We start from the raw sequence: 11,551 nt of genomic DNA, 5'->3' as shown, positions 1-11,551 counted from the left end.
TAAAGATCAGAAATACACTTGTGTTTAAAGAGCTGCTTTTCAAAATAGATTTATACAGTTGAATATATGCATGTGTTTGTGTGTATTGGACTCAACTGATCAAAGATCATCTGTCCTCCTTGCCATTAAGGTAAACAGTTGCTGGTTTGGTCCGTTTTCCCAATCCATGGCAGTATGGCAGTGGCTACTGCCCCTTGTAGGTTAGTATTGAGCACCCACGGGGAACCTAACAGTAGACTATGTGTTTGGAGTGTGTAGAATATAGAGAATTCCCTGTTGGCAGCTTTAACTGCTTTCCCAATCATCTCATCCAGTTGCCTTGCTCTTTGGGCTTCAGGACCAAGGGACAGGTGAGACTCATGAAATGGACAGAAAAAAATTAATCTAAATGATGTAAATGGAGTATTTTTCTATTCCAGATCTTATAGGACCTGAAAGAAACTAAGACACCCAGGGTTTATACTGCTTTATGCAAGGTTTACATTGTTTCCCCACATAAAACACCTAGGTGAGAACCAAGATGGACATTAGACTCTCCTGTAAGGTAAATGAAGAGTGTGTACGACAAATATAAAGGCTCCTCTACTTACGATGGGGCTATGTCCAGATACGCCCATCATGAGTGGATTATTTGTAAGTAAAAATGTCCTTAACACACCAAACATCAAAGCTTAGCCTAGATGACAGTTTCTATTGAATGTGTATCATATTCATACCATCACAAAGTTGAACTATTGTAAATTGGGGACCATCTGTATATCATTCTGGGCACAGGCTTAAGAGAGCAGGAAGAGTCATTCCTTTTTGTATTCCCATTACTATATAAAGAGCTAGACCTACTGAGTGAGAAAAGTTTCACAACTTCTTTCTGAAATGCTGCTGAGTAACAGGATGAGTAAAGAAGGTACATGTTAGAGGATCTACTACTGTGCCTCTCTATTAAGGAAGCAGGAGAGGGATTGAAATCTTTCTTGCATCCTTAAGACGACTGCCTTGGGAATTTGATCCAGGAGAAACTGGAACAAACTGTGGGGTAAATCCTAGAGTATTTCCTAAGCTAGTTGAGCACAGATAGGAGATGGATCTCACCACCAGTGAAAGATTTTTCAAACAGTTTCAATACATTTATTGAGGTTCTTCTTTTTTTTTTTTAATAGATTCTCAGTGGCTTACTTAGGCATTGATTGTTTCAGAAGTTTTTCTCGTGTATGAATTTCTCTGTGCTTATTCAGAGCAGAGCTTTTACTGAAGCACTTGCCACAATCCTGACACCCATATGGTTTCTCTCCTGTGTGGGTTCTATGATGTGCACGCAAATCAGAACTCTTACTGAAACTCTTTCCACAGTCAGGACACACATGGGGTCTCTCTCCTGTGTGTATCCTCCGATGTGCACTAAAATGAGAACTGTTATTGAAGCTTTTTCCACACTCTTCACATTGATAGGGCTTTTCTCCTGTGTGGGTTCTCTGGTGAATTATAAGGCTTGAGCTCTGATTGAAACGTTTTCCACACTCACTACATTGATATGGTTTCTCTCCTGTATGGATTCTCCTATGGGTGATGAAATTTGAACTGTCACGGAAACTTTTCCCACAGTCAAGACACTTATAAGGTTTCTCTCCAGTGTGGATTCTCCGGTGTCTAATGAGGCGTGCACTCCGACTGAAGCTTTTCCCACAGTCAGCACATTTATATGGATTTTCCACTTGTTGGGTTATCTGATGCATGAGGTGGGAGTTTGCACCAAAGCTTTTGCCATATCTAAGATATTTATTGGGCTTCTCTCCCAAGTAAGGTCTCTGATGACTTAAAACTTTATCCAAACTTCTCTCTGGGAGTGTGGGTTTTCCTCTTCTTTCTCCTGGGGTCCTTTCCCAGTGTCTTCCTGATCTACATTCAGTCTCACTGCCTTTACTGTGATTAAGATGCCGGCAAATTTTCCTTTCAGACCTTGCAAGTAATGTCCTATGTAGTTGTACTTCCTCAGAAATATCCCGTTTTAGATTCTCTTCATTCTCAAATCCAGCCTCAAAACCTGCCATGAGAATATAATTTTTAAAGTTACCCATTTCCTTAAGGATTCTTTGCCGAGGTAAAATAAGTGTCACACTAGATAATTAAAGATTAAAATTAGGGGGTTCTAGATCCTAAACAATTAATATCTATTAAAATTTCAGTGTTTTACTTTTCTCCTTGGTAACCTATCACACATTTCTCATCTACATAGGGCTCTTTAGTATATTCTTTTAATTCTTCCTGGATACCCAGGATCTTCAGAAAATCATCTCAGTATAACAAGAAAAATCTGCCAGATTTAAAAAATTATCACCATTTTTATACAGGAAAGACACATCCTAATGCTGGATTTTTGCCTCTTCTCAGGCTATTATGGTACTCTAGTTTATGTTCTTTGCCAGTAACTAAAGGGATTAGAAGGGAATGTCCAGGAAAACTCTGGGAAACTTGTATATCCAAAAAGAGTTATATGTGTCCCCTTCTGCTCAAATTCCAATATATGTTGAAAATAAAGATAGGGTAGAAGACTACTTGGTGTCTTCCAAAGAACAGTAAGCCTTCTAAGAGAAGAACTGTGCTAGGAAGTGTCTCACTAAAAACATTCTCTTTGCCTATGGAAAGCTAATCACTAAATGCTCCTAAAGCACTTACCCTAATGCCAAAGCTAAGAACCAAATGCCAGGCTCCCCAGGCCTAGGCTTTGTGAACTTGCAAATTTTTAGTTTGAATTTACAGAATTTTCAGATAAACTCTGGATCCCAAATTTTCTGGACTAAATCTGAGAGCAAAAGAATGCTGAGTGTCAGCTTGTGTTCTACCTCTCAGCAGTATTTCTATCTAGAAACCAGGTCTTAAGACATGCCCCATGAAATAGAGGTTCATCAGATTAAATGAAATCTCAGAACCTTAGATATGTAAATTTTTTGTGATCTTCCATGAGGGATTTTTAGCATTTCCTAAACCTAGAAGCCATTTTTTAGTGGAATATAGTAACACCCCCACGGAACTCATGCTCCATGGAACAACCTTAAAGAATGTTGATCTAAAGAACTTTTGGAAAAGAAAACTGCTCTTTATTGAATATTTACCATGTGCCCAAGCATTGGCTAGGTGCTTCACCATGGTACCTCATTTATAGCAACTTCTTGAGGTTGGTCTTCATAGATAAGTAAACTTACAGGATTAGGTTCTAAGTTACTCATCTTATAACCAACAGAGTCCAAATTCACATACATATACAGGGATGAGCAAATGTAGGTTAATAATTGTGAATATGCAAAACAATTTATTCTTGTATTATTTATTAATTATTATATTATTTATTTGTATTAGTCATAAAATTATTTCATATCCTTATTTGTAATTTAGCTTTTAGGTATGATGGTTGGTAATTTAACCTATTTTTGCCCACCCCTATACATGTATGATTCCAAAATCAGAATTATTCTTCCCATGAGGGAAGCCATAGTGAAGTATTCTCTTCATAATACATCAGCTAAGATTCAAAGATCAATTCTTTCAGAAATCTCAAACTTTTGCATAAGTGTGTCTAAAGAAAGAGGTTACCAGATTTTCAAATATGTACATAAAACAGACATACAGCTGGTATATAAGCTGAAACAAGAACAACAAACAAATGAGAATGAACTTTTAAAATCAACTTCATCCTATTATGGATACATGAATGCTACTGGGAAATGTTCATTTTCTGATTACCTGCAACTGCCTAGAAACCTAGCAGCTCACATATAGGTGATAGCAAATTTACAACGTTTGCAATCACCTTGGATTGAGGCAAGTCCAGTAAGTAATTTATTTCCTCACTGAACTGCTTTAATAGGGCATATGGGGAAGAGGTGGGTGGTCACAAGAAGAATCCATGGGAGCTGGGTGTTAAGAGGCTTCAATCTCATGATGTGTTTTCCTAAATCCCACTGCCTCCCCTTTGCTATTTAGACCTTAAGAAGTAAAAGGATCTTACCACTGGGGCTCTGGAATAAGACTGGAGCACGTGTCAAGACAGCCCCCGGGGGTAGCTCAGTATCCTCTTCATCATCCTCAGAATCTTCTTCTGAGGCCTCTTCTGCCTCCTCAGCTTGCTTCTCAGTTTCAGCCTCACTGGTCTCCTGGATGGTGCAAGAAGCTGTGTCTTCTTCCTGGCCATCACTGGGTGGGGCAGCAACCCGAGCACTCACCAATGCATCCATCTCTTCAAAGAAGGGACAGGTCTCTGCTGCTTGGCCATTCTTGACTTTCCGATAGCTGGTTTGTAGGCTTTTAAACTTGGTCCGACATTGCTCTGGTGTCCTAAGGAACCCATATTCCCATAACCGCTCAGCCACTGCCCCATACAACTGGCTGTTGCGGTGACAGTTCCGAAGGGTTTCATAAAACTGAGTCTCACTAAGAATTGCAAGGTAAGTCTTCGTCTCTTCATAGCCCCAGTGTACACCTGCCACCAGAAGAGAAATTTCAGCACCAGGGCTTTATAGCCTCAATCCCTTAATCATATCATCTGCATCTTTCAAACATTCTTTGAAAGTTTCCCACAGAATGACTCAAAACCCCAAGAAACAGTCTCTTTTAAAATCACACTACTGCCTAAACTCTTATTATGACCCTTCTTCACTTGCCACAATATCAAAAGAATAAAAGAAACAAGCCCAGCAAAGACCTGAAAGGGTACAAGATAAGGACCTGATAGTCATGCACCTTGTCGTTAGGAGAGGACTGGCAGAAAGAGGACTGGGGGGGAGCAGAGCAGACAGCATCTCCTGGCCTGAACACGTGCTAGTGCTGCAGGCCCCACCTGGGCAGTGCTTCATCAGGATGATTACAGACCCTGCTCCCTGAAGGTAACCAAGGTAGAGGGAAGGGAGATTCAAAGAGTTTTCTTCCCACTTGAGAGCCAGCTGGAGATTACATTGCTTCTATTACCATCCACTCACTGAAAAGTAAAGAAGGGGAGGGGGGACATGGGGATATCTGTAATATCCTCAACAATAAAAATTTTTAAAACAGTGTGGAGGGGAGAATCAGAAGATAGAAAAAGCAGCGGAAAGGATGAAAAGATAATGAAAATTATAGCAGCTGACACATGTGCCACGTTTGTGGTTTACTTACATTTATTCCAGTGACAAAAGGAAAATGAATGGGGGCGGGGGGGAGTAGAAGGTAGGAAGACGATTAGAACAGAACTAAAGTAACATCAAACATATAATTTAAGAAATGGAAGCAAAAGATCACTGTTCACAGTGCAACTAAATTTGAGAGATGTAGTCCTGTTGCCATTCCCCATTTTACAGTTTGGGAAACAAACTGAAATGGTCAGGTAAATGACAAAGGGCATTCAACTGATTAGTGGTCAGGGTTAGTACCTCCTGACTGGTACTTTGGTGCCCTTTCCATAACAACGTGATTGTAAAAATTACATTAACAGTAATAAAGGATACTTACAAAGCTGTTCCACAGGCAAATGATATTTCAACATAGAGTGTTAAACAAGATTTCTTGCTGCAGGACTTTTCATTCCTCTTAAAATACCAGTGTGTGTTGCGAATCTCATAGAGGAGACTCAGAAAATGTTTCCCTAACTTTGGGCAATCCTTCACTATGCTATTTGAAGTAGAAAGGAACAAACTAACTTTGAGATTTGGGGGAGTAAAAGATAAAGCACCAGTTCATATAAAGTTCTTAATAAATATTAGTTCTTAAAAATAAAATAGTGCCAAGTTTTTTTCAAACTTCAATTATTTTATAACTAGAGGCCTGGTGCAAAAATTCATGCACCAGTGGGGTCCCTCAGCTTGGCCTGGGGGATCGGGCTGAAACCGGTTCTCCAACATCCCCCCAGGGGTCCCAGATTGCAAGAGGGTGCAGGCCAGACTGAGGGACTCCACCAGTGCATGATTGGGGCTGGGGAGGGACATGGGAGGTTGGCCAGCTGGGGAGCGACTGCAGGAGAGCTCCAGGGCATGTCCAGCCTGTCTCGCTCAGTCCCCGATTGGCCAGACCCCAGCCGGAGCGTCTGCCCCCTGGTGGTCAGTGCACGTCATAGCAACTGGTTAACTAGTTGACTGCTCCCTGGTGGTCAGTGCATGTCAGAGCAAGCAGTTGAGCGGCCTTAGCATATCATTAGCATATTATGCTTTGATTGTTTGAACAGAAGACCGGACACTTAGCATATTAGCCTTTTATTTTATAGGATCAGGAAAAAATTTTAATTTTTAAAAATGGAAGCAATGATATTCCTTTTCAGAACTCTCTTGAATTTGCTGAGTGTATTTCTTTAAAATACCTAAAATTATTCCCTACTCTTTATTATCTGACTTTCCCACAGAATGAAATATAATGGAATTGAGTAGTGCCTCTCTGTTCTCTATAAGTGGCAAAGTTGGCAGGTGACCTTACGCTTCATGACTCCACATCCAGGCTCATAACTCCTCAAGTCTAATCCCCAAACCCTGTGGTTCTCAACCCTCTGGCCCTTTAAATACAGTTCCTCATGTTGTCACCCAATCATAAAATTATTTTCGTTGCTACTTCATAACTGTAATGTTGCTACTGTTATGAATCATAATGTAAATATCTGATATGCAGGATGGTTTTAGGTGACTCCTGTGAAAGGGTCGTTCGACCACCAAAGGGGTCGCGACCCACAAGTTGAGAACCCTGCCCAATAAGAAAAGCTTCTTACCACTTGGGCTTCGGTAAAGGACAGGTGCAGTCGAATTGTTGGGGTCCTGGGGGATGGCTTTCTCGCCCATTTCATCACTGTCAGACTCTTCTGCTGTGGCCTCTTCTGCTCCCTCCTCATGCTGCCAATTCCCTGGCCCTGGCTCCTCAGTCTCAGCATCGCTGCTTGCCAGGCCAGAGTGAGAGGCTGCCTCTTCCAGGCCATTACTGGGCAGGGCAATGACCTGAGCACTCATCAGGGCTTCCATCTCTTCAAAAAAGGGGCAGGTCTCAGGTGGGTGGCCACTCTTGACTTTCCTATAGCTCTTCTGGAGACCTTTGAACTTGGTCCGACACTGTTCCAGGGTCCGGAGGAAACCATACTCCCGGAGCCGTTCAGCCACAGCCCCATATACTTGGCTGTTTCGATGACAGTTTCGGAGAGCCGCATAAAATTCAGTCTGACTGAGAATCGCGAGGAGAGTTCTGGTCTCTTCATAGCCCCAGTGCACACCTGCCACCTTCTCATCCTCAAAGCCCCAGTGATCCTGATCCACCCAGCTGCTTTTCTCTCTCCTGGATGGTAACAGGTCAGCATGCATTTGTCTATCTCCCGTGAGACTGCCTCTTGGGAGTTCCTTTTCCTTGGAGCCCAGATCTGGGATCCAAGGCTCTCCTTGCTCCAACCTGGAGACCACACCAGATTTAGGAAATGGAAATCCTGCTTGCAGGAAAGCAAACAAAGGATGTCATAATTTGGACTTATCAGGAAAAAAAATACCTGAGTTCAGACCTGCCTTTTTTATCCAAGAGGCTTATAAAGAAAGTGGCTGCCCAGCCAGTATGGCTCTGTGGTTGAGCATCAACCCAAGAACCAAGAGATCAAGGTTCAATTCCCTGGTCAGGGCACATGCCAGGTTGTTGGCTCAATCCCCAGAAGGGAGCATGCAGGAGGCAGTCAACTGATGATGTTTCTCTCTCATCGATATTTCTATCTCTCTGTCCCTTTCCCTTCCTCTCTCTCTAAAAAATCAATAAAAATATAGTTTTTAAAAGTGTCTAAGGAAGTATTGTCAGAAAGTGCAATGTGTTGAAGAAAATGGGGGAAATACATGAAACCTCAAAAAATGAGAACTATGTATTTTCCAGAACAGGGTGATGAGAGGAAAGCTTCTGTTGTATGTCAGAGCAGATAATTCTGTTCCAAATTGCTCCCCAGCCCCCCTGACCACTTGTAGGCAGGTCATGGTACTGCTGGGAACAGTTACCTCCTGTCTCCTATATTTCTCCACTTGGGGCTAGAAAATTAAACTCAGATTTCAAGGGGGAGGGAAACAGAGGGGAAATCGTCTGCAACTCATCTGTTTCCTTCACACTCAGTCACCAAGTTCTAAAGGTTTTCCCCTTACTATATCCTCTATTCCTACTGCCACCATCCAAGTCTATACTCCTCACCTTCTCACTCCCAGCTACCTGCAGCAGTCACTGTCCTACCTAGCTCCAGGCTCTTGCTTCCTCAGCTCACATGCTATATACTGCTGGATCTTAACCTGAGTGCCTACTATGCACTGTCCATATCAGGCTCTTCCCCTCCTATCCAAATATAACCCATTCTTCAAGCTGTATTTGCCAATGCCCCCATGAAGCCTTCCCTACAGCCCTCCTCCATCTTCCACTCTGTCAACTCCTATTATGCTCACACAATTGAGTAACAAGTTATTATTTAGCATTGTTTCAGTACAGTTCAGTCAGCACATATTCATGTTTGCTGTTATGTTCTCAATCATATTATAAGCTCTTTAAGGATAGGCATCTTTCCTTATTGCAGAATGCCTTGCAAGGTGTTGAGCACATGGCAGGTGTTCACCAACTGATTAATTCTACAAGCCTGTGTGGGGGGTTGAGGGATTGCACCTGGATGACTAGAGACCAGAGAAGGCTAGCTGAGAAGGCTAGCATCTGGAATGATAAAGTCAGAATTCAGAACAACCTCAACAAGTTAAAGAAATGATCCAAGAAAAAGTCATACACTATGGATTTCACAGTGCAAAGAAGAAAAACAAGCTCTACAACATCATGTACAAGAATAAGTAGGGCATGTACCTGGGTTGTGGGCACATCCCCGGTGATGGATGTGCAGGAGGCAGCTGATCGATGTTTCTCTCTCATCGATGTTTCTGACTATCTCTCTCCCTTCCTCTCTGTAAAAAATCAATAAAATATATTTTTTAAAAAAAATTAAAAAAAAAAAAGAATAAGTACTAGACGCAAAGACAATGGGGAACGCTATGAGAGTCCTAGGAATTACCAAGTGAACAGTAACATTAATTAGTTGAGCTATACTGAAAGAAAATAGTGAAATTCTGAAGTAAAATTCTGACTCTGCCTTAACCTATCGGACCCTCATTAGAATAATACACATAACTTAGTTCTCCATAATTGACCTATTTGGAGAACTTAAAGTTTCCAAAGGAAAGTAACAAAAACTTAATATGTCAGAATAATGGAGTTTCTGAGGAAAAGCTTAAAGGAACAAATACAATTTATTTTGGAAAAGGAAGATGATTAAAAGGAAGATATACCTTCAAGTATAGAAAATACATTTTATCTAGGAAATACTGACCTAGTACCATCATTACCAAGAGGAAATAAATTTGTTCAAAGTTCTGACAAAAACTAGGGAACCATTCTCTGGCAGACTTATCAAAAGAGGAAATATAAGAATACTTTCTGCAGCAGAGAGCTAAACTATCTGCCTTCAGGAGGTAACCAACACCACATACTCTATCGTTACTGCTCATTCCTACATCCCTTTCCCACTCACTATTCCCAAACCCCACTTCCCAACTTAGAATGGCATCCTATCTTCCCATGTGAATCTACTCCTCACCGCTCCTTTGAAAAGGTCTGAGCTTCTCCTTTGGGTTCATCTGCTCCTGTGGTCCCAGGACTGGGCTTCTTGCCCTCTTTTTCTTGGGTACACCCCTGGACTGAGGTTCCACTGACTCCTGCCGAACACTTAATAACTCTCGTGATGATTTCAGGGGTGTCATCTTCTCCAAGCGTACTTCCTGCCCCTTCACAGAGACTGTGACCTAGAAACAACCCCCATTAATGGTCACTGCATGGTTATTATGAGGGGCCTTCCCAGAGAAAATTATTTAATACCCCCCAAAAAAGACCACCATCCTTTGGGGACATGGGTAGGGTTGTGGTTGGTGGTGGTAATAGCCAAAGGAGTCATTCTGATGCCATTACTGTTCGCTTAGAGCAGCTGGGACTCCAGAAGGCAAAGATCAAAACAGTAAACCCACTACAGGCGAAAACATAAATCCCCTTTCTTCCCAATTAAATAAAACTGAATCTATGAATAACTCATGATGACAGGGTAGCAAAGATACACTCAGGTTGCATCTCCAGACAAGCTGTATTTGAAAAAGTTACCTGTTCTGGGACCAGAAGTATAAGTATTACCAAGGGAGACTGTGCCCCTCTTTACATGTCTGCACCTTCATTTGGCCTCGTAACCTTGCCCCTGCCCAGTCACACACTTGTGAGTTCCCCTCCCTTCTCACCGAGCGTCCAGGTCTTCCAGGCTCTCCTTCTAAATCTTCCACCAGAGCCACAGCCTCCTCTCCACTTTCCGGACATTGCTCCTGTGCCCACTTCTGGAACTCCCCAGGTAAGATTGTCAGGAACTGCTCTAGCACCAACAACTCTACAATCTGCTCCTTGGTGCGCACCTCCGGCCTTAGCCACCGACAGCAAAGTTCCCAGAGTTGGCTGAAAGCCTCCCGGGGCCCAGCTACCTCGTGGTACTGAAATTTCCTGAAGCGCTGTCGTGAGGTCTCCGAGCTAGTGCCATTCCCTCTCTGAGTGGGTTTGGCCATGATTCGCAGCAGAAAGCAGCTTCCCTCCACTTAAGGGTCTGGGTTCCGGGGCTTACACCTATCTTCCCATGTCCTTGGAGAATCACCTGCAGATGAGTCTCGGCAAGAGGCGTTTTTTCCTAGGGTAGAGAGAGATGGCACTATCAGAAGGAATATATTCACATGTCTAAAGCCTTGCCCGAGCTGGCCTGACTTCACATCTCTATGCTCCATGTGGCCATCTGAGGTAGCACCAACTTCAGGATAACAAGTCCAAACTGAGCCTGGAGGGAAAACGCAAAAGCTGCATTTCCGGGCGACTTCCCAGGGCAGCCTGGCAAAACAGCTCTTCTTCCCCCACCCCCCAACTCTGATCCCATTTAGCGCCTCTGCCAAGGTCGCACTGTGAGTTCGAACCGTATGGGAGACCTGGAGCTCAGCAGCTAAAGGCAAGTCACCATCCTGCTCACGGCCACACAAAGCCTCTGTCCAGCGGGTCGCAGCTGATCGCCCCCAGGCTCTCTACGGCCGCCCAAACCCCTGGACTCCACAACTACCAATTCCCACCCCCAGACAAAAATCAAGTACTGAATCAAATACTGGGTCTTTGCTTGTCCTCACAGCAGAAGTGACCGCTCGGCAAATGTTCAGGAACTACTGACGGGAAACCTCCCGACTGGAGAGGTTGGTTTTGGCTCCTGAAGCGCGGGCCGGCGGGCTGGGGGAGCTGCACCGAGTTGGCAGGGAGAAGGGAGTGCGAGGGGGCAGCAGTCACGGGTCTCCTGGGGACGAGTTCGGGTGCTGGCCAGGAGAGCCGAGTGCTGCTGCGGGGTTCGCGGGCGCGGAGCTCAGCTCCGGGAGCGGCGGGTGCGGGGTTCCGGCCTCTTTGTCTTCGCTCCCTCCGGCCAGGTCACTATCGGAGCCGCCGTGCAGGAACCCCCCGCCCCCCTCCGAGACCTTCTACCGGGCGAAGGTGCCCGAGAGCACCC

The 11,551-nt window shown here is 43.7% G+C and overlaps 1 protein-coding gene across 5 annotated transcripts; it reads right to left on the bottom strand.

Annotated features, from left to right (window-relative positions):
• Nucleotides 1–7: 7 nt before the first annotated feature.
• ZSCAN29 (zinc finger and SCAN domain containing 29) lies at nucleotides 8–11,545 on the bottom strand. Of its 5 annotated transcripts, none has more exons than XM_015557587.1 (6): nucleotides 11,151–11,545; nucleotides 10,269–10,702; nucleotides 9,584–9,788; nucleotides 6,716–7,414; nucleotides 4,001–4,471; nucleotides 8–2,038 (listed from the first exon to the last, which is right to left on the bottom strand). In XM_015557587.1, exons 2-6 carry the CDS (start codon nucleotides 10,581–10,583, stop codon nucleotides 1,170–1,172), a joined length of 2,559 nt encoding a protein of 852 aa, XP_015413073.1. In that variant the 5' UTR covers nucleotides 10,584–10,702; nucleotides 11,151–11,545; the 3' UTR covers nucleotides 8–1,169. The 5 variants fall into 5 exon arrangements, with proteins under 5 accessions (XP_015413073.1, XP_006778085.1, XP_015413074.1 ...); XM_006778022.2 differs by having other exon boundaries at nucleotides 11,163–11,545; XM_015557588.1 differs by having other exon boundaries at nucleotides 11,184–11,545.
• Nucleotides 11,546–11,551: the final 6 nt, after the last annotated feature.

The sequence above is a fragment of the Myotis davidii genome, unplaced genomic scaffold (genome assembly GCF_000327345.1).
Source record: "Myotis davidii unplaced genomic scaffold, ASM32734v1 scaffold46, whole genome shotgun sequence".
Taxonomy (NCBI): domain Eukaryota; kingdom Metazoa; phylum Chordata; class Mammalia; order Chiroptera; family Vespertilionidae; genus Myotis; species Myotis davidii.
Note: the sequence above shows the minus strand (reverse complement) of the source record. Positions and strands in the feature narration are given on the sequence as shown.

Excerpts from the sequence above, each read along its gene's own strand:
- ZSCAN29 (XM_015557587.1), bottom strand. The coding sequence starts at position 10,583 with ATGGCCAAACCCACTCAGAGAGGGAATGGCACTAGCTCGGAGACCTCA. Across the intron at positions 9,789-10,268 it reads CTGGAAGACCTGGACGCTCG|GTCACAGTCTCTGTGAAGGG; the intron begins GTGAGAAGGGAG and ends GGTTGTTTCTAG. Across the intron at positions 4,472-6,715 it reads CCTTTACCGAAGCCCAAGTG|GTGTACACTGGGGCTATGAA; the intron begins GTAAGAAGCTTT and ends TTCTGGTGGCAG.